This window comes from Achroia grisella, unplaced genomic scaffold (assembly GCF_030625045.1).
Source record: "Achroia grisella isolate CSIRO2021 unplaced genomic scaffold, CSIRO_AGI_Agris_v1 utg109, whole genome shotgun sequence".
NCBI lineage: Eukaryota > Metazoa > Arthropoda > Insecta > Lepidoptera > Pyralidae > Achroia > Achroia grisella.
Window position 1 is genome coordinate 7807950 of NW_026712573.1, and position 27907 is coordinate 7835856.

General features: G+C 34.0%; 2 protein-coding genes and 1 long non-coding RNA gene across 3 annotated transcripts; 2 read left to right on the forward strand and 1 right to left on the reverse strand.

Annotated features, from left to right (window-relative positions):
* The first annotated feature begins 9064 nt into the window (after positions 1-9064).
* Positions 9065-11256, forward strand: LOC131847573 (macrophage migration inhibitory factor-like). Its single transcript, XM_059197170.1, has 3 exons — positions 9065-9363; positions 10063-10235; positions 10651-11256. The coding sequence occupies exons 1-3, from the start codon at positions 9256-9258 to the stop codon at positions 10727-10729; spliced, it is 360 nt and encodes a 119-aa protein (XP_059053153.1). The 5' UTR covers positions 9065-9255; the 3' UTR covers positions 10730-11256.
* Positions 11257-12127: 871 nt separating this feature from the next.
* On the forward strand, positions 12128-24633 carry LOC131847439 (protein Red). Its single transcript, XM_059197031.1, has 11 exons — positions 12128-12360; positions 12739-12936; positions 16397-16460; positions 16545-16619; positions 17196-17303; positions 18315-18379; positions 18992-19235; positions 19902-20049; positions 21828-22034; positions 22501-22667; positions 24512-24633. The coding sequence occupies exons 1-11, from the start codon at positions 12212-12214 to the stop codon at positions 24584-24586; spliced, it is 1500 nt and encodes a 499-aa protein (XP_059053014.1). The 5' UTR covers positions 12128-12211; the 3' UTR covers positions 24587-24633.
* LOC131847584 (uncharacterized) lies at positions 19958-27900 on the reverse strand. Its single transcript, XR_009357719.1, has 4 exons — positions 27829-27900; positions 25091-25283; positions 24689-24834; positions 19958-20034 (listed from the first exon to the last, which is right to left on the reverse strand). It is a non-coding gene; the product is annotated as an uncharacterized LOC131847584 (long non-coding RNA).
* Positions 27901-27907: the final 7 nt, after the last annotated feature.

Sequence of the window (27907 nt, forward strand, 5' to 3'; positions counted from 1 at the left end):
ATAAAATACGATCTGGAGTTATTATCTATTATATTTCCACAATATACAATACTAATGTATAAAAAAAACTTAGTTATTTCCTTATACTGAATAGAGTGTGCAATCAACTCAGTACAGTCTACAAAAGTAAGCGATAAGACAAGAAAAACGATACGTTATTATACGATCAATGTACAACACCGATAAAAAACAGTATATAGCAATAGGTATACACACTATAAAAATATCATGTATTAAATAGAGATGCTAACTGAAGTTAACTAGAACTCGATAATCGAGGTATATTATTGATGTCTATATCCTTATTTAGGTATATTATTATAGTATCTCCTTATTTAAAAAAATCGCTGTATTAAAGACATTTCTTACTTATTGTGGAATATTGCTGATAACATGGTCAAAATAATCAAATAAGAACAATAATAGTTATAATTAGACGATATATTGGCACATAATTAACATATACATAAGTGATTTATGTAATCAAGATATATATGATGTAATTAATGTAAACAAACACAAAATGTTCTAATTTTTATATAGAAATTTATTAGTGATGGATCAAAAATAGTTATCGACATTAATATCATTATAATGAGAACGTCACTGAGTTTTCCGTTTACGTAAATCACCTACCATAGACAATATATAGCATCTAACAATACTACTACCTTATACCAAGCCATTAAAGTTCATTTCTCATACACATGGACGATACGAATTCTGTTATGAAACGGGTCATTACTGTTTAGTTTAAGACCAGTTTGTCTTTGTCATGAATATCCACTCCCTGCATTATCCACTCTGTATGCATTGTGATCTTTATAAGTTACACAGATAATAAAATTGTCAGATAAAGAAAAATTTGCTTTAATGGGCGGTAAATTCGAGGCAATAGGGGATTAGTATACTTGGAAGTAAAAAACGTTATGTAAGAGGCTCCCACTTGGTACCTATGTCAGTAAAATGTTATGGTATAGTCCATGGTTATAATTTATAATCGACGATAACGATGATTTCAGTTGTAAACATTGGATAGAATCTTTTAAAAATTTATAAATTATCGATTGCACCAAGCGACGACTATAATACCAGTATATATCTAGCGTCAAATCTCCGCGGACTATTTAACACAGGCTCGAACTTGTTGACCATGATTTCAAAGCGGCCACTTGATTTTCTTTTATGATTTACTAGTGCTAGTATTTGCTATTAACGCAAACAAAATATTAAATAGATAATTTAAATAAAAGCATGTCTATGAAGTAATAAAGCACCAAAATACATATGTATTTTTAAGACAAAATTAAAGTAAAAATAAAACATCCGCTTAAGAGGCCTTTCACATTTTTTGGCCTAAAAGCAGTGTCTTTGGGGTTCTGGTTCTAAGAAATTAAGAGTCGGATATACATTTTGATTCCTGAATTATATAGATAGATATCTAATCTTAAAAACAACATCTTTGAAATGTTAATTTTCTCTTTGTTAGTCTTCCTAATTTCTAAAATAGTTTATTCAAAAACGCTAAATGACAGAAGTTTGGGGTCGTCGTTCATTAATAAACAAACATAAATTGATATGATATCTTTACTAAAACTTGATAATTACTTTATAAATTGAGACAGCATCGTCCTTTTTTTCATTTTCAACTTAAATATCTAAAAAATTGATCATAATTAAACCCGAAATTTCAACAAAACTTTGCCATAATCATCAACCGGTTATAAATGTCTACAATTAAATTGTCTTTCAATTCTTTAGTAAGCAATATATCCAATGCACATGTTCGGCGGGCTTAAATTTCATGACTGGATCATGCTTTTGAGAAATTCCTTCCTCAAGTTTGAGCATTTAGTGTGGGAAATCACTATCTGTGCTTCCATAAAAATGAGCTCTCAAATTTGTCAGTAGTTTTAAACTTTCAATTAAAGTCCATAAGGGAGACGATGTTAATGACACAGAGAGTCTTTCAGAAATCTCCAGCAAAAGTATAAAAGTAATCCCGCCAATGAGAGCAGAGGTGTTTCTAAGGTCTTTTAAGGTTCTGTCCAAAATCTCTATAGCTCATGGTGATTTCATTACATATAATCAATGAGGCGTCTTGTAATAATTTATAAAAAGGTTTGACATTAACAATTAATTATTTATCAAGAATCAAGAATCGGCCAACCAAGAACGAGAAGCTGCAATATCAGCCAATATCATGCGGCGACGTCAATGATGCAGGAACAGCAATAATAGCAGTTGAAGCTTTTTTTTACAACTTAGAATGGCAAACAAGCTGACGGCTCTCCTGATGGAAAGGGGTAACCGTCGCCTATATACATGAGCAGTACCTGACATGTTCATATCAGCACATTGTTTCCCTCATGCGTTGCCATTCCTGAAAACTCGGGTGTTATTCCCCTGTACCTTGTAAATTCACTACCATATATATACACAGGTAGTCTATATAGATAGATATACATATACACAGATAGTATACCCTGAGAAAAAAGTATTGTAAGGGATTAAAAGCGGAGATGAAAGGTTGTATAAAAGTATCGTCATTGTTTAAGTGAAACAAAGAAACTTTTTTAGGTTATAATCTAAATATATTTCCTTTATTTGGTCAATTTCATTATACCACGCTGACGAAGTCGCGGACACACCTAATATACATATAAGGATGGGACCTTTAAATCAAAACAAAGCCTTGAAAACACAACTATTATATATAAATAAAATAATTATTTGCTAAGTATAATATTTAGAACAAGTGAATATGGCAATAATGTATCCGACTCTTATAATAAATTATATTGTATCTATTAATAAATAAACTGAATTAATATGTAAGAAGAATTAATTAGTAAATTTATGTTATAGTAATTTCATCTTCCTGTCCTTATCCCAATTATTTGTTACTCATATTACTTAAGGTTTTTTTTTTTTTTTTTTTTTTTTTTTTTTCTTTTTCTTTATGGCTTGGCACGTCTGTGCATTTGCCAATATACAAAATTTGGGAAACAGTAGTTCAGGTAAAGGAAATTTTGGACGATAGGTTTAAAGGATCAGGTAAGTTGACAATAGGATTAATTATAAGGATTAGACTAAGGTACTACACTATACATATTAATTATATACAATATGTCATTATACTTATATAAGACCTTAATATATTAACAGACAACTATTTACATATGATATATTTATATAGAGGCAGTCAGTTTTATATTTACAATTTTATATTATTACTACTTAGAAAAATCGAAATACTTTTATACACATCAATATCATTAAGATATAATAAAATTGGAATTGATGTAGGTAAAGGAATTCGGTGAGATAGGAGATCATTAAAAAGGTAGGAATGATCATACAGAGGACAACTGAAAATGATATGGTTCAAGTCACCCACTTCTGTACCACAGCTACATATATCATTATCTACAATTTTTAGCTTAGCTAGATGTGCAGGAGAGCATACATGCCCCAATCTCATTCTAATTATTGACGTAGTCTCGCTTTTGTTCAAATTAATTTTGAAGAACCAAGGTTTAAACTGAATAGTTGGTTGAATGTTAAAATAATGTCGTGCCTTATTCTGGCAGCTATTAGGCCAAAATTCACTCCAAGCATTATGTAGATATAATCCTGGGAGAGCAGCCAGATCATGACAATAATTTTTATATGGAACAATATCACCGCATCCAATTGCCTCGTTCGCTAAGCGATCTGCTATCTCATTCCCATGTATGCCAGTATGTCCTGGAATCCACGTAAGCGAGACAGAGAACCCCCTCGAGTTACATAACTGCAGCAATTTTCTGATTTCTATGATAATAGGATAATTAATATTTGATTTAAATGGAAATTTTTGAAGAGCTAACAGTGCACTTCTGGAATCAGTACACACTATTGTTTGCTGAAGTTTCATAATTAATATATATTCGAGAGCTTTGTAAATACCAAAACATTCACCAGTAAATACAGATGTTTCTGGAGGAAGTTTTATTTTTTGGACTATTTTATATTTTGAATGGTAAACTCCGATCCCAACACATCCAGTTGGATGATGTTTAGATGCATCACAAAAATTCGGTGCCAATTCCGCCATTTCTTGTCTACAGTTGAGTTAAATTCTATATTTGAGTCGTGATTTTTATGAATATTAAGGTCAAAAATTATACTTGGTTCAAGAATTAATGATTCATAATTCGTACAGAAGATGGGAAAATATTGTGAACGATGAGTAGGAGATGTAAGAGATGAAAATTTCTGGAAGCTCTTTATAATACAAGGAATAGATTTATGGCGCCAGTATTCAGAATTATTAATATAATTAGATAATAATTTTAATTTACTAAATAGGGGATGAGTAGTACATTGTGCACTGCGAAATAAAAATTTATCAGAAAGATATTGACGTCTTAAATACAATGGCGGATCTGAGCATTCCACTTGCAATGCATTTATAGGGCTTGATCGCATAGCCCTAGTTACAATTCGTAAAGCCTTTGATTGTATGCCATCCAGTTTTTTAAGACCAGCTGAGCTACCCGGCTCTAGTAGAAATGTGCCGTAATCCAATATACTTCTAATAATGGCGTTATATAACAGTTTGAGTGAACACGGATGAGCGCCCCACCAAGTTCCAGACAAACATCGAAGAATATTTAATAATCGTTCACATCTTAAAGTAATGTATTCGCAATGGGGAAGTCCACTTAGTTTTGAATCTAGTATTACTCCTAAAAATTTGCTTTGACTTTTTACAGGTAAAAGACAATTATTATAATATATAGAAATAGGAGGAGGCATACGCATTCTGGAGAACAAAACTGCATTGCTTTTGTTAAGTGACAACTGCAATGCATTCTGATCAAACCAAAGCTTTAGATATTTTAATGCAGATGTCAAATTCAAACAGCATTTTTGAACAGATTTGTCTATGGCATAAAAAAGCAGATCGTCTGCATATTGTAAAATAAAAACATTATTATTCATATTACTTAAAACAGCCTTTTCTAAATCATAAGTGTATAGGTTGTATAATAAGGGGCTAAGAACTGAACCTTGTGGGAGTCCTTTCCATACTACTCTAGATGAGATTCCAGTGTCATCAGAATTTATAATAATAGTTCTTTCAGTAAGAATATTAATTATAAAAGTTGACAGTCTAACTGGAATATGTAATATATCAAGTTTCTGCTTAAGTATTGGCAAAGAAACATTATCATAAGCAGATTCTATGTCTAAAAAGGTTGCAAGTACAGAGTCATTTCTGGAAAAGGCTAAACGAATATCCGTTATAAACAAACTTAAACTATCAAGAGTACATTTCCCTCTTCTAAAGCCATATTGACTATCTGATAAATAGTGGTTACTTTCAATATACCATTCCAGACGGTTTTTGATCAGATGTTCTGACAGTTTAAGCAGAACTGAAGATAGCGCTAAAGGACGGTAGGAAGCAATGTCAGATGGAGTTTTGTCAGGTTTTAGAATGGGGATTATATTTTGAGTCTTCCATAAAGCAGGAATATTACCAGATATCATAATTGAGTTAATGATATCTAAGAAATAGGAGAGAGATGTACTATCTAAGTGTGAAAAAAAAGAATATGGTATTCCATCTTCTCCAGGTGCAGAATCTTTAACTTTTGTAAGTACTCCTTTAAGCTCTGGTAACGAAAATGGAGCATTTAATTTAGAGAAATTGTCTATATCAGAGGTAATTACAACTTTATCCAACAAAACTTTTTCAGGAACTGAGGGAGGGGCTAACTTGTCTAGGAAACATTCAACCATATGAGGAGGAAGTACATTTGATTTAGAATCGTGGAATGCACTTCTAAATCTTCTTATATTATTCCAGACTATAGATGCATTCACATTGGGAGAAATAGATGAACAGAATTTCTTCCAACCTGTTAATTTCTTATCTCTTAACAATTTACGGGTAGTTCTGGATATATTACAGAAGATATCAAAGTTTTCCAATGTAGAGTGTAAATTGTATTGTTTTTCAGCATTTTTTCTTTTCCTAATAGCTTCAGTACATTCACTGTCCCACCATGGTGGTGAAGGTATTGTATTCTTAGAAGAAGATTTTTTAGGAAAAACTTCATTAGCAGCCTGTATTAATACTTCAGTGAATGCATTAGAGCAAATGGTTTCAGTGCCTTGAGTAATAATAGGCAGTGATGAGATTTTAGATGCAATGACGTTATTGAAAGTATCCCAATCAGCATTATTTAGCTTATATTTCATCCTTGGTTCATATTTTGGTAGTGGTTTATCAATAAAAGGAAAAGAAATAATAAGAGGGAAATGATCACTCCCAAATGACAGTGACAAGGGGCACCAAGTAAGGGATGTTGCAAGAGTAGGTGAACAGATGGAAAGATCAGGAACACTATTTCCTTCATTAGGTGGAGTACGACGTGTAGGTTGGCCAGTATTTAATACACACAGGTTAAGGGTATCTAATATTTCTAAAACTTGGTGGCCATATGAATTGTTTGTTGTACTACCCCAGGACTGATGTTGTGAATTTAAATCTCCTAGTATTAATAAAGGTTTGGGAAGGGCAGAAAGAATATTATTAAGTTCATTAAAAATAGAAGTTGATGGATGAGGTATATATAAAGATACATAACAAATGTTGTTAACTTGGACAGCTAATATGGAAAAATTACTGCTATGATCAATAGGTATATGTGAATAAGGAACTAAATGTCGGACGAGTATAGCGACACCACCATACCCATCTGTCCTATCTTCTCTGAGACAAGCATAACCCGGTATCTTAAAAGTAGATATGGGTTTCAGCCATGTCTCCTGAAGGGCACAAATAAAAGGTTTATTTTTATTTAAAATATGAAATAATTATTTTTTTTTATTAATAATACTACGACAGTTCCACTGGAGAACTTTGGCCAATGGAGCCATTGTTGTTGAAGATTTGAAGAAGAGCACTAAATAGAGAAGCAGCGTTGGACGGTACAATAGAATTAGACTCAGTCAGCAATTTAATTAAAGCCATGATTAATTCTGTAAATTGATTTGGTAAATTCTGATCAGCTACAGATTTATAACCGCAGCCATCTGCAGGAGTAGGAGGATTATAATCTTTTATTAATTGCTTATGCATGTTTACATCATAACCATGTGATAATTTTGGAGATTGACGGGGTTTTTGTACAATGGTTTTTTTATATGATCTATTGATTATATTAGAAGATAGAGTATTTTGGGGTTTAGTATTATTTAAATGTTCCGCAGTTATGATAGAAGAATTAGTTTTAACTGTGTCAGCATATGATTTTGTTACAGGACCATGCAATTTGCTGGCTTCTGCATAAGATATACAGCTTTTAGCCATAGTTTCTTTTATTGCTTTTTGTCTCCATAGTTCCGGGCAGTTTTTACTGTTAGCTTGATGATCACCAAGACATAGACAGCAGCAGAAGTCTTCTTGCTGCGTACAGTTTTCACCTGAATGTCCTTTACTACATTTATAGCACCGTGGTGTAGAACGGCATTGATCCTTAACATGACCATATCGACAACAGTTATAACATTGTATTGTTGGGTATATGTAAATATCTACAGGTAATGAGTTGTAACACATAAATACACGTTTAGGAAGTATTTGACCATCAAAAGTTATAATAACAGTTTCTGTGTCAACAAATATGGATTCACCATTAATAATATTCTTACGTCTAATCCTTCTAACTTTAAGTATTTCTCCACAGCCAAGTGGGACAGAAATGTTACTTATTACCTCTTCAGGGGACCAGTTTGAGGGAACACCCTTAATAATTCCTATTCTAGTAAGATTAAAAGAGGGAACAAATGCTTTATAGTTCTGTTGTTTTAAACGGTCACAGTCAATGAAGGAATTGGCATCAATAAAATTAGAGAATGACAAAGCTAGTCTATTCCTACCAATTTTTTTCAAACTACCATTAATAACATTTTTATAAGCACAATTTTTTAAGAGGCGACCAAAGGCAATTGGGTGTACAGTAATTCTGTCATCCGGCGAAGACTGCTCCTTTTGGATATGGACTACATAAGGTGCCGCATCACCTAATTGATAATAAAGCCTAGCTACTGATGGTCGTAACTGACTTGAACCAGCATTATCCATTTTATCCTCATTATTTGCACATGTCACAGGAGGTTGCTCGACCTTATTCTCATTATCCTCTATATTTGTACATGTATTAGAAGAAGGTTGATCACCTTCATTTACAACAGCGCATTGACAAGTGTTCTCTTGATTTTTAGAGTTTCCTTTAGAACCGCGATTTCTTCTTCGCTTTTTGTTACAGTGTTTACACACATGAGTAGCAGATATACGTTTTCGTTTAACTTTCAAATTCTCCACTAGGGTAAAAGAGCAATCAGTATCCATGGAATCATTTTCATTATTGCTAATAGTTACGTGGAGGCCCACCTGAGGGCCTGTGCCCCCAGGATCCTCAGGAGGGTCCATATATAAATTAAATAATTATGACTTACCTATGTTACAGCTACTATAATTACACTAATAAACAAATAAAATATATATAAAAGAGTGAAAATATCTACAATATCTAACTTAACTGATCACTATTAAATTTTTATTTAAATCTTATCAAAAAAACACGACCACCAAATTCTATGTTTCCCGCCTTTTTTTCTCTACTTAAGGTTTTGGCTTTTAGTTGTACAATCGGCCAGCATCCTGACATCAACCCTCTAGGAATAATATAATAAAAAAATATGGTCATTATTAGCACTTTGATAATTAAGATAAATCACGTTATTTAAAAAAATCCAATAAGTAGTTTATGTTACTCAGTTAAGTAGAAACATATCACATTATTAATTAAAATATTACAAGGATCAAAATGGTTCATACTAAATCCACACCGATTGAGCTACACGTTTATTTGCGTCTGTGTGCGTGTATTACTGTGTGTGTGCGTAAATCCATGCGATTAAACCTAAAGTTGAGCGGCATCATTTTGTAATAGGCCTCTTAAATAGCTCAGTACGTACAAGTGGATTTGTCCGCCAAGTGTCAAGTCCACAGAGCACTAATCTGATTAGTTTTCTGTAAGTCTAACACAGTGAACTTTGAATTTTCAAGTATAAATATTCATAATCATCTAGTTATTTAGTTTGTAAAAGAATTCTAATAGTCATACTTTTATATCGTTATACGTTTACAATTGTTCGTGATCTTATTGATATCTGCAAAACAACTGTTATAAAATGCCGCACTTCAGAATAGAAACCAATTTACCCCGAAACAAAGTTCCTCTGGACTTTGTTTCAAAAGCTATCCCGGTATTAGCTAAAGCACTTGGGAAACCAGAACAGGTTATTGATTTTTATTACTATTCTACTTTCTATTAACTAGCGACCGGAGCCGGCTTGGCGGCGTGCATTAAAAAAAAATTAATATCGGGTTTCCTGTTCCCAAATATTCATGTATTATACATACGAAACTTCTTCTTCAATCACTGTCTAGTGCTGAAAACTGTATTAAAATCTGATGTGTAATTAAAAAGTCATCCTCTGTTTTCTATGCCTATAGATATAGGCATAGAAAATGGAGGATGACATGATATGTAAAGACTTTATTATATGATTCATACTGTATTTCAATTGGTTGTTTACCAAATGATAACTGCTGGGACAAGAGGACTGTTTGTAATAGGGTTTTAGTGGCCTCATTGTTAGCAATGTACCATGGTTCCAAATGAAAACCATTTTGGTTAGTTTCTGACGAATTTACTATGATTGATTAACTGACCTGACTTCATGTCATTTTGTCCTATTGTCTTGCATGAATTCAGCAGCATACCAGTTAGGAGTTGTAGCATTTCGTAGTAGTTCTTCAAAACCGGATTAGTTGATTTCTACTCAACAAAACTTACTTTATTTTACTCCCAGCCAATCATTTACTACTGGTGTTGTACCACTATGATTTTAAATATAATACTACAGTCGACTCTCTTTACTATGCTTTTTAATAAAGTAAATTATTTATTTATTTTTATTATATTCTTTTTCCAGTACTGTGTGGTGAGTGTTGTCCCAGATGTACTCATGAGTTTTGGAGGCAGTACAGAACCTTGTGCAATTGCTAATCTAATGTCAATTGGGGCACTTGGAGTGGAACAAAACAAAAAACATGCTAAAGTTCTGTTTGAATTGGTTGAAAAGGAATTAGGTGTTACTTCAGATAGGTAATTATTTATAACCTAATGCCATAACAATCCACTACTGGACATAGGTGTCTCTAAAGATGTGTCTGTGCATCACTGTCAGTACTGGCATATATTTAATAATATTATTTGGAACTTTTCTTTCAATTAACATTACTGCAACAATTATGCTCATATAATATAAACATATGAATTATAAATATATGATTTGGTGCACAATTTTCAAAACCTGAAATATACTTTCTATTGAGTGAAATATTTCATCAAGTTTGTGAATTTCAGGCCAAGTAGTGAATTTCGTTTTGCATCTATTAAATTAAAATGACAATGTTATGCAAAAGTTTCAATTAGCAAGAATCAGTGATTATAGATTGATACACTATTTGATTTTAGGTATGTATTTACCAATTTACTTAAATTATAATTTTACTTTCAGGATGTACATAACATTCCAAGATGAACCCACAGGTAATGTGGGATTTAAGGGAACTACTTTCCATGCTATATTTGGTTAATAATCTTCTTGTAACATCTATTTTTCTTTGATCATATAAATTTTATTATACCTATTTGTAAGTATATATTATCCTACAAAAAATTATTCATCATCATCATCATCATTTCAGCCTGGAAGACATCCACTGGTGAACGAAAATCTATTAACCATTGTTATTATATATTATATATAATTATAAATAGATCTATATAGGTAATTTTTAAGGTATTTCTTAAAGTATGTGGATTTTTATATTTTATCATATAATGTCTACATTAAAAAATAATTATTTTTTTTTATCAATTTTTATGTATGATTACTTAAAATTGGTTCGCTCTGGTAAACAATTATGTATAATGCTATATAATTATTAACTAAGCACAAAAAATTTATGTACATTTTTCTAAGAAGATTTTTGACCATGTGGTTGTATTGTTGGTACTCTTGTTCACTACAAAACAATTTATGTACTGACCATTTTGATATTGAATTTCTTTTGATAGATTCACTTTGTCATTTGCCAAGGCTTGCTGCCTTGTGTTTACGAATTTTGCAATGCATCAAAATGGACCGTTGTGTAGCTCCTTTGATTATCATAGATTTAAATGGCCTAGCATTAAAATATCTTACATTTAATTTTCCTATATTTTACTGTTTGAGGAAAAACAACAATATCATCAATACAATACGAAAAGCATTTTTAAGAATAAAGAATTATTTTGTTTATTTTGTCTTTATTTAATAATCCTTTGTCATGTATAGCATAAGTATTAGCATCACTAAGGTACAGCTAGATATGAGTTTTTATTTATAGCATATTAGTTTTACTTTCAGAAATTGAATTACTGATACGTTTTTTAACGCTTGTATAATTATAAGTTTTTAAGCATTAATCAAATTAACACTCGCAATACCTGAATTATGTGACTATGTGTTGTAGACGCATTTTTACGTCTTATAACTCTAGAAACTAGACCTTTGTCCCGATAATGATGGGGCTAGCGAGGATTGCCCCCGAATTCGGGACGGCTGGAGCAAATTCGCATGAGAAAGTAGATACTTTATTTCTTATTTTGCTTAATTTCGCAGATTTATAACAAAGTTTAAATTTGTATGAAAGCAAGTAATCTTGCAAATTTGATTAAATGAAGATTCCAGGGCCGTAACAATCTTAAAAAAAACTACCACAGAGTATTTATTACTTACTCTCTGTAGTATATTCTTTGCTCTCAGTTTTCGTTAATTTTATGTTAAAAGTACATATGATTAATTATAGTAATGTTTTAAAGAGTTTATTACGTCTTACTCTTACTCTTACTCAAATAGCTGTAAATAATAATATATGAATTACTTTTAAATGGTATTTTTTATAATTATAATTTATGTTTATGATAGCGCTCCTACTTTTCTCTTCCTTTGCAGGCGTTGATTAAAGTAGTTTTAAATCAAATACTTACAGAATAACTAGGTTTGGCCTGTATTACTTTTACTTGAATACATCATGGAGGAACACAGAAGTGTTGAGGATACTCCAGCCTCTCAAAGGCTTACAAATGAAGACTTCAGAAAGCTATTGATGACTCCACGGGCGACTCCGTCCGGAGGCGCTCATCCTGTCGGTTCTGTTCGGGAGGCGATGGCCAACTCTGGGTATAACTTGTGATATAATAAAACTAAAATAAATTAAAATAATAAGTTCTTCTAGAACACTTTTGCATATGTCAGGTTTATTTATTTTCCCCAGTCCAGTTCCAGTATTGATGTAGTAGTATATATGCTATTATATTGCTCAAGCAATACTTCTTTTACTATAGGAGTTAGGAACATGAACCTATTCAGGTGGTTATTCTAGAGTAAGAACTACAAAAACAATGTACAATTCCTTCAATAGATGCTGGTGTGGATGGATTTTATGGTGCTGTGGGAATTATCCTGGGTTATCATTATTATTTCTTATCTCAGTGTGTAATGCAACAATACATTGTTATATTGATCAAATGCTAATATGCTTGTATCACTCCGTTACAGGTCAATGCCTCCACCATCAGAAAACAAAAGTGAGTTACGAAGAAAAAAGAAATCTTATTATGCTGCCTTAAAAAAACAGGAAGACAATAAACTTGCTGAATTGGCTGAAAAGTATAGAGACAGAGCTAGAGAGAGACGAGATGGTCTAAATGAGTTAGGCCCTGCTGATCCTACTAGTAACACTAGCAGTGCATACAGGTTAGACTATTAAATTACATTCTTCACATAATGTAGTGTAAATATATTTCCCTAATTAATAAATGATAAGTGAATGGTATCCTTCTAAGGCACCAGTGGAGGATGGTGAGATGAGATTTAGGTCAGATCTGTTAGCCATAATGGGCTAACAGATCTGACCTAAATCTCATCTCACTGAATTCATCAGTAATTAAACTTGATTTCCAGGGAGGTATTTCATATTGAGATCTATCTGACACGGTCATTGTTAGGAATGGTGGCGATAATTATTAAATTACTATTTACATTGACTTAGGTTAGGTCAACCTCCACATAGTTCCCCCTGGAAGCCAGCAGGTGAATATCTGGTGATTTTATCACTATGAACTAAGTGGGTCACTTAGCCCTAGTGGGACCCTATGCCCAACTTGTCATTTTCTTGTCTCATCATATTGAGATTTGTCAGCATACACCATTAGTATATAAGGTCACAATATTCCATTAACATACTTTACCACCACAAACTACCACAAGCTAATGTTGACTATACTAAACGAACTTATGCAGATACATTGAAGACTGATATCCAACATATAACTGAATCTTTTAAATCCTCTCCTCCAAAACACATAAATGATACTATACAGCAATTACTCGTAAAACAAGCCGAGCGATTTGAAATAATCTTACAACAAATGACTACCCTTATGGGGCTCATAGCCAAACTTGTCGAAAAACTCACAAAGTGACTGTCTTTCGATTAGCAACCTGGAACATCAATGGATTGACTCCAAACCAACACGACGTAGCTATACTGCAGAACGAATACAAGCTTGACATAATTCTGATCACTGAGACTCACTGCACAAACTTTAGCAATGTAAAATTTAAAGGCTACTGCACTTACTTGACTAACCACCCAGATGGTACCTCTCATGGTGGAACTGCAAATGTAATCCGAGAAACTATTAAACACCATGTAATGGCAAATTACGAAACTGAACATATTCAGGCAACTACAGTAGCAGTGGAAGACAAACATGGCTTCTTTAACATCTCTTCTATATACTGCCCACCCAGACATAAAATAGACGAGGAGAGCTTCTCCCAATTCTACAGCACTCTTGGAGGAAGATTTATTGCAGGAGGTGATTATAATGCAAAACACACATACTGGGGCTCTCGATTAACTACAACAAGAGGTAGACAACTTAAATCAAGTGCAGAAAAAAATAACTTGACATCCATCTCTACCGGGGAACCAACATACTGGCCATCTGATCCACACAAAATGCCGGACTTGCTGGATTTTTTTATGATTAAAGGAATGTCTCAGCATTACTTTAAAGCGGAGACATGTCTGGACAGTTCATCTGATCACAGCCCTGTTATCTTAACTGTGTTAACATAATAGTTCGGGAAAGACCAGAAATCATCGGTAATAAAAATACAGACTGGGACTCATTCAGTGGCATCGAAGCAGATGTGCTGAAGATAAAACTATTTTAAATAGAGCTATTGTGGAACTAAGAACAATGATACAGGAGCACAAAAACTACACATTACAGCGAAAATTAGAGGCACTGACGCCTACTGTTTCTACAGATTACTCATTATGGAAATATACGAAATCATTTAAAAGACCACAACAAACCAAGCCTCCCATAAGAACAGAAAACAATATCTGGGCTAGAACAAGTAAAGAAAAGGCCAATATTTTTGCCAAACACCTATCTGAGGTATTCATCCCGAATCACGTACCTAATGAGGGATTTGAGAACAATGTGAATTCAGTCCTAAACCAAGATCTATAATTAGACCTCCCACCAATGCCTGTAACAGTACGAGAGCTTTGGAGGACCATAAAGTCTCTTAAAGATAAAAAGGCTCCTGGTTTTGATCTTCTCACCAAAGAAGTGCTATGCCAATTGCCAAGAAAAGCTGTAATTTTCCTAACCATTCTGTTTAATGGTATTATAAGAGTTCAGCACTTTCCAGAGCTATGGAAGGTCTCAACCATCACCATGATACAGAAACCTGGAAAACCTTCTCAGGAAGCCGCATCCTATAGACCCATTAGCCTCCTTCCAATCTTGTCCAAGCTTTTTGAGAAGATACTTCTGCGAAGAATCCATTCTCAACTTGCACAAAAAAAAATTATTCCTGATCACCAGTTCGGTTTCCGGCATCAACACTCAACTGTGGAACAGGTTCACAGGGTCTGTGATAGAATTCGAATGACTCTCGAAAACAAAGAATACTGTTCGGCTGCTTTTCTTGACATACAGCAAGCGTTCGATCGGGTATGGCATGAGGGACTACTATATAAAATCAGGAATAACCTGTCACACAGTTATTACCTCCTACTAAGATCTTACCTGCTACAAAGACTCTTTCAGGTAAGGGAATCTGGAGAAACATCATCATTCTATGAGATCAAAGCTGGAGTGCCACAGGGGTCAATTCTCGGTCCTATGTTATACCTCATATATACAGCGGACATTCCGGAAGTGAAAGGTGTCACTATAGCCACCTTTGCGGATGATACTGCATTGCTAGCTAGTAATAAAACACCTGACATGGCTTCAACCATTCTCCAGAATGGCCTGGATCACATCTATAGGTGGTTGCAAAGTCAAGACCAGCATTACAAAATCTGTCCAAGTCACCTTTACTCTAAAACGTGGAAATTGTCCACCAGTACGATTGGGAGATTATGCTCTACCACATAAGGACAATGTTAAGTATCTTGGAGTACACCTTGACCGCCGTTTGAATTGGAGGGAACATATTAAAACCAAGAGAGAATGCTTAATGATTCGCTTTAAAAACCTTTACTGGCTTATGGGTCGAAATACAAAACTGTCTATTGACAATAAACTACTGATTTATAAGTCCATTCTAACACCTGTATGGACATACGGCTTACAACTTTGGGGAAGTGCGTCAAAGTCAAATGTTAACATCATTCAAAGGGCCCAAAATATTATACTGAGAACAATATCGGGTGTCCCTTGGTACATCACCAACAACGAAATTCACAAGGAACTTGGCGTACTGACAGTAAAGGAGGAGATCCTCAATTGTAAAGAAAAATATAAAAAGCGACTATGTGACCACCCGAATCAACTGGTTGCTCAATTACTACAAATACTTTACCCCAAGCGACTAAAAAGAAGCGACATTGTGTAATGTTTGCAGTATGCTTAAGGAGTAGATTCGCCCGCTGGGGTGGACACTCCATTCTTAGATCCCACACCCAAAAAATCTGCTCATAGTTCCGGGACTGATTGCAGATAAGAAAAGAGGAAAAAAAAAAACATACTTTAGAAAAATGGTAAAGAGAGTTTTATGTGCACGAATACTTGGCAATTATAGTAATTTTTGTATAAAATATTACTAGTACTATTATTAATAATAAATTTGTATACAAGACTAGATTTAATATTTTATGCCTCTAAAAAATAAATTTGCTTTTTAGAGCTGTTGCACCAGATTTAAAATCGGGAATGGATGCTAAAGAAAGGAGAAGACAATTAATTCAGGTATGATATTCTTACTGTTACAGATAAATGTTCTCATCCATGCATTATGCATTTGTACATGTTTAAATGCTATTTATTTTTCAGGAATCAAAATATCTTGGTGGTGACATGGAACACACTCACTTGGTCAAAGGTCTTGATTACGCCCTTTTACAAAAGGTAAATCTGTAATGTACAAGAAAAGGTTTTTTATGTAACTGAAATGAAATACCTGATAGAATGTCACCATCTGTGAAAAATATAGCAAGAATGAGTGCACATATGACACTCACATATCACAAAATACACTTTGATGCTCATGGGATCTCTTATGAATTACCAGATTTGAGTACCAAGGTACTCTGTACAGTTATTTATCTAACGTACTTGCTTAAAAGGCCTTGGTGGTCTAAAGATTTAGCACTGTGCTTTGCTGCTAATGGTATAATCATTTCAGGTTGAATTCCTTGTCTTGTATACAAACATTTGTATATATGAATAGAATTGTATGTCTATGTATATTAAGAATAAGTAATAAATGTATTTAAGTGTTTACTATCATTTGTCAAGTATCCATAATACAAGCTGTGTGATTTGTCCAGGCTTATTATTATTCATTCCTCTTTCAAACCAGAATATTCATTGAAATAATTGAAGTATTATTTAGTTACTGAACAGAGAAAGGAAGATGACTTGTTTTACATTATTCTTTACAAACATTAATTTCTGTTATATTGATGGAATTGTTAATGATAGGTTCGTTCTGAAATACAAACTCGAGAGCAAGAGCAAGAAGCGGAAATGGAGAGACTAGTTACTGTGCCTGTTGAACCTGTTAAAGAGAAGAAAGAAGTTGTGGTGGTGGTAAGTAATTAATTATACTAAGAACTAGCTTAGCCCGCGATTTCGTACCGTAGTATTCTAAATAACAATAGTTTTAAGTTTATATATTACTAGCTGTCTCGGCAAACGTTGTTTTGCCTTAAAATAAAAAAAAAATTTAGGGGTGGACTACCCCTAACATTTAGGGGGATGAAAAATAGATGTTGGCCGATTCTCAGACCTACTCAATACGCTCATAAAATTTCATGAGAATCGGTCAAGCCGTTTCGGAGGAGTATGGGAACGAAAACTGTGACAAGAGAATTTTATATATAAGATTATTTTTATATTTGTAAACTACTTTGGGATAAAAAAAATATTAAATTCTATGCGACACTTACCTCTACACATTGGTGAAAGCCTAACGTAAATCGGAAATTCCGTTTCTAAGATGATTGCACAGACAAACGGGCATAAAATTAAAAAAATGATAATTAGGTAAATTTGTGTAATATTAGGCTTAAGGACTCAATATAAACTAGAGAAAGGCACCTAATGTTATCCTATCTAGTATCTATGATCTTTTTATTGTTTGTCTGGTAACATAGTCAACTCCCCCCTTTTTTTACTGTGTGGAAAAATCTTTGGTGTGTGGGATTGACGACGTAGACGATAGACGGTGTATCTATCCATCATCCCTACCCTCAACCCTCCCTATCCGTCAACCCTAGTATCTACTATAATATTGCTTGTAGTCTTGTAGATACGGTTACAAATGTAGTCAGATTGAATTGATAGAATTTCATTCATAATCTTCTGTGCAACTAAAACGTGAATGTGCGGATAATACTGACATCAGCATTCTGAAATATTCCATAGAGGTTAAATTATATTACTAGGCTTAACCTGTGACATATCCACTTGAATAGAATAAAAAGTTGCCTATGTTTATCTCAAATTCTGTATATGACAAATTTCATGATGTTTTTTGCTAACATCAAACTCACTTTCACAATTATGTTTCACAGTTATTTATATTATTATACATTCTAGGATGAAGAAATGCAATTTAAAACTCCAATGGGAAAGAATATTTACAACATGATTATGGAACAAAAGTAAGTATGACATTTTAATTAAAAAATTTTTCAATATCAACAAAGTTGAAATGCAGATTATAAATCAGCTGATTAAAGACATCGACGGCCTCGGTGGTCTAGCTAGTTACCATTCAGTCTTTTTTTTAAATAAAACATTTTTATTCATCAGTATGTTGTCTTGTCCTGGTCTATTATTATTAAATTAGTAACTGTTAGTAGGCGCACATCACCTTCGAATAGCCCCAGTTAAATATAAGGATTATATAATTGGTATGGCAAAGTAGACGATGGTAGATGACGACACATAGTGGTAAACAGCAACTGTTGCTTAATGCTGTAAATGTAGAACAGACCGCAAAACACATCCTCAGGTCTGTTGTACAACGCATGAGGCATTGACATCCTGAAGAATAAAATACAATACATTATATTTATTTATTAATAATGTTTTATTGATAGGATCATATTTTTTTAATTAATTTATATAATAAAATGATTGTTAATTATAGAATGATGAATTGTATAGTCAGAACATTCCTTCTCTCTTGTCATTTTGTAATTTTAAAAAGCTTTTTACCAATTAGTGTGTTTTCAGTTAGACACACCTGTATCAGAATTGAATTGTTCTAGAAATAAGAAGGTTACACGAAACGAGCTCTTTGCGCCAGGGCGTATGGCTTACGTTGTAGAACTGGAAGAGGAAGGTGCAGCGGACAGTGACATTCCAACCACGTTGACTCGCAGCAAAGCCGACGTCCCAGAGGCTGACGAGCGTAGCTCCGCGTCCAGCGCTAATGATGATGTCCTAGACAAACTTGCACAGATATTCTCGTATCTCCGGCATGGGAGACATAGGAAACTAAAAAAAACCAAGGTAAGTAGGTATACTGCTTCATTTGTTTATTTCAATAATTTCTATAACATTTTTTTATAATTGAAGGTAATGGAATGCCGAGGCGCCAGTGGAGTATGATAGGATAAGGGTGAATTCAGGTCAGTGAGCCCATCGTGATAAATTCACCCGGAACATATCATGAGGATTTCCAGGGGGCCGCGTGGAGGTCAACCTGACTGGGTATATTGCTAGCAATGGGTTCATTAGACCACACAATCCCATTCCCCTAGAACATTTTGTTTACATAATATTCGATAACAGTCCGTACGAAAAAGTGAATTGGTTTTTTATAACTACTATACCTGACCGACAATCGTTAGCAAAGAGTCGCACCTCTACGATTCCTTTTTACATCTATTATTCGCAACTCCAAATATATGTCCCTTTTTTAGTCTCACTGGGACCATAAATGAAGACAAAATAATATAGTAAAAATTGTATCTTTATTTTTCATCTATGCGGGAACTAGAATATGATTATTATTATTAACATTTTAAAATCATTTACCGTATTTATTATCTTTATTTACATTCTCTAACCAAAGGTAGTCTGACAAGACCTCCTTTTGTATAATTTATTCTTTTAATTATTTTCTGTATCTGGGGCAATAAAGAATATAAATAAAATAAAAAAATCATTCTACAGGATAAAGCTAATGAGAAAGGCCGAGCTGATGACTCAATATATGGCGAAATTGGAGATTACGTTGCAGCTGACAGGCGCGCGGACCGACGCGAGGAACGGCCCCGCACTGGTTACTTCGACAAGCCGATAGAAACTGAAAAAGATGAAGGTACATTGTAATTTCTAGTTTGTATTTGTATTGTAATTTAGAAGTTTTATATATTTTATCGAATTACGTGTTATTTTATGGAAGTCCATTTCATTACTTAATGGATTATTGTATTATTTTATCCAATTCCGCTACCATGTGCATGTGTGAGTTCACAAATATTCAGTGCGGAAATCTGAAGCTATATCCGAGCTCAATTCGTTGCCTTATCATGACTCGTTCAGAGGTGAAACACATGTCGCAACGTGACTACAATAACGATGGAATTTGATCTCTAATAGACTTGTTGGTTAACGGCAAAAGGGAAAATACAAATGTGTCCCGCATACTAGTGGATGAAGCCCTTATGAACCACTTTGGGGCCATAGTGCTAGCAGCAGAAATGGCCAAAGCAAAAGATGTCCTGCTTATTGGCGACGTAAATCAACTCCCCTTTATAGATAGGCATAACCTATTTGAAATTACCTACGAGCGACCTAACAAATCAGCAGGTATTACTAGGGAGTTACTATGCACTCACAGAAACCCCTTGGACGTAGCGTATGCCCTGAGAGAAGTATACAACGTGATATACTCGACCAACCTCCGGACTAGGTCGCTGAGGCTCATGGAATACGACAGCAAGGTCATACCATCGGACCAAAGCAGGACTCTATACCTGGTTCATACCCAAGCGGAGAAAGCAAAGCTAATATCCGAGGGATATGGAATGGACGAGGAGTCTAAAGTGCTGACGATTCATGAGGCCCAGGGACTGACATCGGAGAGGGTTATTATCATCAATACTAGAAGTAAACCCTTGGAAGTGCATGGCAGCTACTCTCATGCCGTGGTAGCCATCACCAGGCACACAGGCGACTCCGTATATTATACGAGAAATCGAGAAGACGCAGTTGCTCGTTTTATACAAGAGGCCGAAGGCGCGACTCACTCAGACATTCGTGAGTACTCCCTGCAGATGGCGATTAAAAATAGAGACAGGGCGATCGTTGATGCGCTGATTGCGCTAAAATAATCAGCACATAGAAAACCGGAACAGCTGATGCATCGGCGAGGCGCTTTGGACTGGAAAGGCCGGAACATGTTCGCTAAAAGTATAATGAAAAAAAGGAAAAGAAAAAAAAAATTACTGAATTACGACAAAAAGTGAACTATGAAATTAAACAATCAATAATTAAACAAAACCTGGACTATAACAAATAGTGAACTTTGAAAATAGTGTTAAAATAAGATTTCATATAATTGTATATGCAATGTAAGAATTCATAATGTAACAATACAACACAATGTAATGAAAACTATGAAATTAGTAGTAGTGTAAGATTTATATAATTGTATATGCATATTGGTAAATCTAAATAAAGATAGGTGACAATGCATGTTGTCAACTCACCTGGCCGGCCAGCGGTGGTTCTGGGCCAGACGGATAAGGTCTGCCTCGGTGCCACTGTTAGGCAAATTGTAACATCTCGGCTGGAGTTGTACAAAAGTGGAAATTAAATAAATATAATAATATTAAAGTAAATTAAAAAAGACACGGACGAATATGTCTGTGGAAAATTGTATTTAAAAAAAAAAAAGATCACTAATAGAAAATGTAATAACGATTACAGTATCGGTGGTTCCGCACTGAATATTATACATGTATATTTTATCTTTATCTAAAAAATGAACTGTATAATGTATTGGATTGTAAGCTGCTAGTTTTTTATAATATATAAATAAACTTTCTTTGGAAGAAAGGCTATATTATTTTTATTACAAATAAATTTCAACAGGTCCGGGCCCCGTGATACGACGTGCGGTACCGACAGCGGAGGAAAGAGACAAACGATCAGCCGCGCTACTCTCACGATTGGCGGCTGAACCAGAAGGCTACGCTGAGTGCTATCCTGGACTTCGCGAAATGGATGACGCAATTGATGATTCTGACGATGAGGTCGATTACACAAAGATGGATGCTGGCAACAAGAAAGGCCCCATAGGTGAGGGATTTAATTGTTCAAACGCAGTATAAGCATTGCATGTGATTTAAAATTTTATTAAAATTTTATATACTTATAATTTGACATTATTATAATTTGTTGGATCTTGTCATGTATTATTGTGTATATGATTTATAGGTTTTCTCTAATCTGTTTAAGACTATAAAAATAACCAATTTATCGAGTTTATATATAAAATATAAAAGACTAAAATAAAAAAAAAAAATTATATATATATATTCACACCACATACTTTAGAGCAGATATATTTGTTGTAAATTTTAGCAATCAATAATATCATCTTAATGACATATAGGTAACGTTATAATGGTATGACAATTATGTTGAAAACATATATTGCTATGTACTGCTATCTTTGAACTACTAGTGCAGTAATATATTTGTATATAGTATTGTACTTCAGTTTAACCTAATACTAAGTTTATTAAGTTTTACTCCACCTTAGGTCGATGGGATTTCGATACGCAAGAGGAGTACTCGGCGTACATGAGCAGCAAGGAGGCGTTACCAAAGGCGGCGTTCCAGTACGGCGTTAAGACTCAAGACGGCCGCAAGACAAGGAAGACGAAAGACAAGAGCGAGAAAGCTGAACTTGATAGAGAATGGCAGCAGGTACAGTATACAATGTTGTTGTTCAAAGCCAATTTAAAAAAGAGGTTCTTAATTCAACATTATTTTGTCAAAATTGAAATTTCCGCGACGAAGATGGATTGGAAGTTGAGGCAAAAATTTTATAATAATATAAACACAGGCTTTTTTATATTATTATAAAATTTTTGTCTTAGGACCGTGACGAAGATGGATTGGAAGGTGAGGCAAAAATTTTATAATAATATAAACACAGGCTTTTTATATTATTATAAAATTTTTGCCTCAGCTTCCAATCAATCTTCGTCGCGGTCCTCGCCTATTGCCAGTGTTTGTATTCATCATATCTTCTATTTTTGCAATCATTACGTTTCGCTGTCGTGTTTATATTGTATTAAATTTCTTCCTCAACTTCCAACCCATCTTCGAAGCGGTCTTGCAATTTATCGTATTCATCATTATATCTGTGGACGCCTATTGAGCCTTCGTGAGAATACAAATACTAATATATTTAGGTGTCAGTTTTCAGCACCCATATTATAAACTCAGCTTAATTTGAGACAAAATAAATAAATATGATAAATATGATTGCACTTCTTTGACAAACCAGATAAGTTAGCGAGTTCCATCGCGAGCACAAATGAGAACGTCAAGAAAACAGGAATTGTTCGCTATTAACAGATGTCGTACAAACTCTGGTACTCGGTCACCAATTAATAGAATTGTTAAAGCATATAATAATAAGTTCTCTAATATATATATATATATTTGCTACTAGACCATCATTATTTAAAAAGATGGTTGGTCAGACTTTGTCACATACCCACTTAAGTTAATATATGTTAATTTTTATTCTTAGTAATTCCTTTTTTTTTAATTTATTATTATTATTTTATTTTATTTCATTTTACGCTTTCTTTATATTAACAAATAAGTTGCATTTTGAGTCGATATTTGTAACTTTGTATAAAATTCACCACTACTCTAAACAAATTTGCATGATTATATAATTATTGTCTTAAGTAAACTGTGATTAACGTCGTTGGGTATACATTTATCTTTCGTCTCATCACACATTGTATGTATATATAATATTGTATTACTGTTTGTTAGTCCTAAATACATAAAAAAAAGGTGGCGCCGTGTCATACGTAATAAATTTTATTAATTTCTTTACGATGAAAAATTTTTTGACGTAATAGGTGCACTGACTTTTTCTGCATTCTACATAAAGTCAAAGGATATTGATTATCTTATATAATGTCGAATTATTTTTTAATTGTTCCTTACTATTTATATTGCGAAATATCACAAAGAAAAACATACACTTATCTATTGTTTATATTGTTTTGCAGAGCAAAATTCTCGCGTATCAGAATATTCTATCAAAGTTTCATTACAATTTGATCAATAGTTTAGGGATGATATAGGGAACAAACTTACAACAGTTTTCATTTATATACTATAGATTACATGGCTATATATATATATATATATATATATATACTAGCTTTTGCCCGCGGCTTCGCTCGCGTTAATTTATCCCCTTAGGGGTGGAATTTATCAAAATTCTTTTTTAGGGGAAGCCTACGTCATAGTAGCTTTATGCATGCAAAGTCTCAGCCCGATCGGTTTAAAATTGACAAAGTTTCATACAAACTTTCATCCCCTATTTTATCCCCTTGGAGGTAGAATTAATCAAAATCCTTTCTTAGCGTATGCCTACGTCGTAATATCTACCTGCATGCCAAATTTAAGCCCGATCACTCCAGTGGTTTGGGCTGTGCGTTGACAGATCACTACGTCAGTCACCTTTGAGTTATATATATTTAGATATATATATAATAAATGTAATGTTTTGTCCACAGATTCAAAATATAATACAGAAGCGTAAAGCACCGCAACATACAGATGAGCCGGGTTACAAGGCGCAGAAATATTAATGTACATTTTTACCTAATATGTAATATAATTAAAGCTACTGTCGTAGTGCCTTTTAATTTTTTTATTCATTACAAAGTTTTTCACTCGTAAGTTCTACTTACGTAAGTACCTTAAGTGGAGGTCATCCTACACCTTTTCTTCTATTATATAGGCTGTAAACAAGCTTGCGGCTCACTCGATGGTAAGTGATTACCGCCGCCCATGTACACCCAAGCAACACCAGGGAAATTGCAAGTGCGTCGCCGGTCTTTTAAGAAAGAATAATCTCTTTTTTTTAAGGTTTCAATATCATATCGTTTCGGAAAGCTGGAAGGTGCTGGAAGGTGATTCTATAATGTGGTAGTGCGTGGTAAAAACTTACAGCATTCTAGACTTATGCTATCAAAAATAATATATAATAACCTATTATAATGTTTTTCCCATTCTGTATCTAAATAATATGTATGCGTCCCAATATTCAGACGTCTGCTCACCGAAATGAAAATTGAAACAAGTGTACTTACAAAAATGTGGAATGATGATGAGTTGCCATTCCTAAGGACTAGGGTATCAGGCCTTCATATCATATGAAGAGTGAAATGTAGCAGAGAAATAAATTTTCTGCTATATGCACCCTTCATATTGGCAGTTTAGTGAAAGAAATAAGTGAAGGTAGTGCCCATGCTGACGATTTTGTACATTAACATCGACGCGTATCTAAAAAGAAATTATTTATTTATTATTTTATTTAATTAAGTTTTCAATGAAGAAATTTTGTATATCTCATGTAATTAAAATGGCAAACAAGATGACGACTCCGTGATGGCAAGAAGAACCTTGCATTGAAAGTAGGGCAGAGCGGGGTCACTAGATCAGGATTTTATTCAAATCAGTGTAAGTTCCATTCAAAGAAGAAATAAGTAATGAATTATTCTTAAATCAGTAGTTTAATTATTTAACCGCATTTTGAAATCAAAAAACTTTGGAAAATTCTTTGTTTACTATACTAAATGTTTCTTACAAAAAAAAAAGTCACATGGCTCATTAGACCCCACAGGCGGGGTCTATTGAACCACCCAACGGGGTCATTTGAGTCAATAGGTATATAATAGTATAGCCAGAAGGATGTCGTGCTAGTCGCTTTCCAATTTTGCTGATGAAGTAGAATTTGGCACTAACAATTATCCTCTTACTAAACTTAGATGCAGCATTTAAATTCCGCCTCGCATCAGATACGCCAACATCACTGTTGGAACGAGCCGTTGTACAAGCCTGATAAGCAGTGTTTAACCTGTCTGGCTTCTTATGACCTATTAAACCACGGTTGCTTTTTCGCCACATATGACGTTGACAAGGAGTTCGGAATGTGGCAGAACTTGTGCACGGTACCTGAGATCGGATAGGGCGGTGATCTGAAGTATCAAGTGGTGCCTCCATGGTCACAGAATATCCGTCCGGACGTGTAGTCAGCAGAAGGTCAAGTAATGAGCTCGTATGGGTCTCGATATCTGGTATTCTCGTTGGAGAATGAACCAGTTGTGAGAATACATAGGCTAGGGCAAACTCGTGAGCAGTTCTCCCCGCATGGTCAGCGAGTCGAGAACGGAGCCACTCGGTGTGATGGGCATTAAAATCTCCTAGTATCTCTAAACTCAAGGACAAAAAATAAAAACACTTTTAATGTAGAAATATTATATAATAATAAAGACTAGGATCATTAGGAGTCACTTGAACATGGCTCATTTGACCCCGAATATTTTGGCTCAATTGACCCCTTCCCCGAATTACATTTAATATGTTAAATAACTAAATATCAATTGTAAATAATATATTTTTGAAATATAAGCCATTAACATTAACCATGTTGACATCAAAATATACTTACTTGATAGCCGTATGATGAAATTCGGAATTTTTAAACCAAAATTTAGTGAAACAATGTTTTTTTACTTTAAGGGTCAAACTTGCAACTTTACGTTCGTACACTTAAACCAAATAGCGACCGGCAATTAAAGCAACAGTAGTTTAGGTCCCGCACCCCACTGCTTCCTCTAACGTCAACCGCTCGTAGATACCATGCACCGTGTGTGTGATACATATGTGATACATCATAGGTGGCGCACTAGACCCCGTGTCTCAACAGACTCCACTCTGCCCTACTACGACGCGTAATCATGTAACTCATACGTTAAATGGTCCGGTGATGCTGTATATATATGTATATATGTTAAATTTTTTGGAGAAAATTTATAATGTAGTATTAAAAATACATACAACCCTAAATTTTCACCCTTCTAGCATCAACCCCTATTTTTTAATAGCGATTTTAATATATGGCACAACAACGTTTGCGGGGTCATCTAGTATTTCTCTAAATATTTATGAAACTGACTGTGGTAAGGTGTGGTGGTAATTCTCAAATTGTGGTTAAATGTACAACCAATTCATTATAGGTATAGCTATTTCTTCAGATCAACGATCACCAACTACATATTTAATATAATATACCAAAACATATTTCAGTTTTATGATACAGTGTACATTGTTTCCTATTCATGTCATGATTTAGGTATTTTATGTGAAGTTTACTGTATCCATTTGCGTATGTTAAAAAAGTTTAACACACTAAATCTATTGCAGTATATCATTCCAATGTACCAGGACAAAATACGAAATTATTATATTAATAAAGTATTTAAAAAAAAAATGTGCATTAATTTTTACTATGTTACATTGATTAAATATATATAATAAAATATCTATGTAAAAATAAATGGGTATATAAAATAATAAAACAGTTACATTTATTCAATTTTGTCATTCATATTTCACTGCATTATAATAAGTAGGTTTTGAAATGTTTCGGGTCGATTCTATTTACACTAAGTAAAATTGATTTGTAATAGAACATTGTGTAATAATGTTTTACCTTCGTCATCGTTTCAGATATTTTGTTTTACGTAACCTATAAATGAAAACTTATTTTGCACCAAGAATAAGTAGAGTGATCCGATAAAAAATCTGTTTATATTGTTGACATCGATTGGCGCTGTCCCCGTAATTAAGTATGCTTAAGTTGCACGTAATGAATCTCTATTGAAAATAATTATTTCCCATCGGCCGGCCGACCTTCAGATTTCACTACAAGACCAATGCTGGCATTCCGTCACGTTGGTGACGAGTCGGCTGAGAGAAATGCGGCCGAATTCGCGACGATTCATTTGACACAATGCCGGTTCGTCGCCACTATCCATCTACCTACCCATACTCGTCGCAGAGGTGTCTTCACAGGTGCGTATGCGCAGGTATAACCGCACCCCGCGTCCGTTCGCTGCCCGCCT

Excerpts from the sequence above, each read along its gene's own strand:
- LOC131847573 (XM_059197170.1), top strand. The coding sequence starts at position 9,256 with ATGCCGCACTTCAGAATAGAAACCAATTTACCCCGAAACAAAGTTCCT. Across the intron at positions 9,364-10,062 it reads CACTTGGGAAACCAGAACAG|TACTGTGTGGTGAGTGTTGT; the intron begins GTTATTGATTTT and ends TTCTTTTTCCAG. Across the intron at positions 10,236-10,650 it reads TTAGGTGTTACTTCAGATAG|GATGTACATAACATTCCAAG; the intron begins GTAATTATTTAT and ends TTTTACTTTCAG.
- LOC131847439 (XM_059197031.1), top strand. The coding sequence starts at position 12,212 with ATGGAGGAACACAGAAGTGTTGAGGATACTCCAGCCTCTCAAAGGCTT. Across the intron at positions 16,620-17,195 it reads ATTACGCCCTTTTACAAAAG|GTTCGTTCTGAAATACAAAC; the intron begins GTAAATCTGTAA and ends TGTTAATGATAG. Across the intron at positions 18,380-18,991 it reads AACATGATTATGGAACAAAA|AAATAAGAAGGTTACACGAA; the intron begins GTAAGTATGACA and ends GAATTGTTCTAG.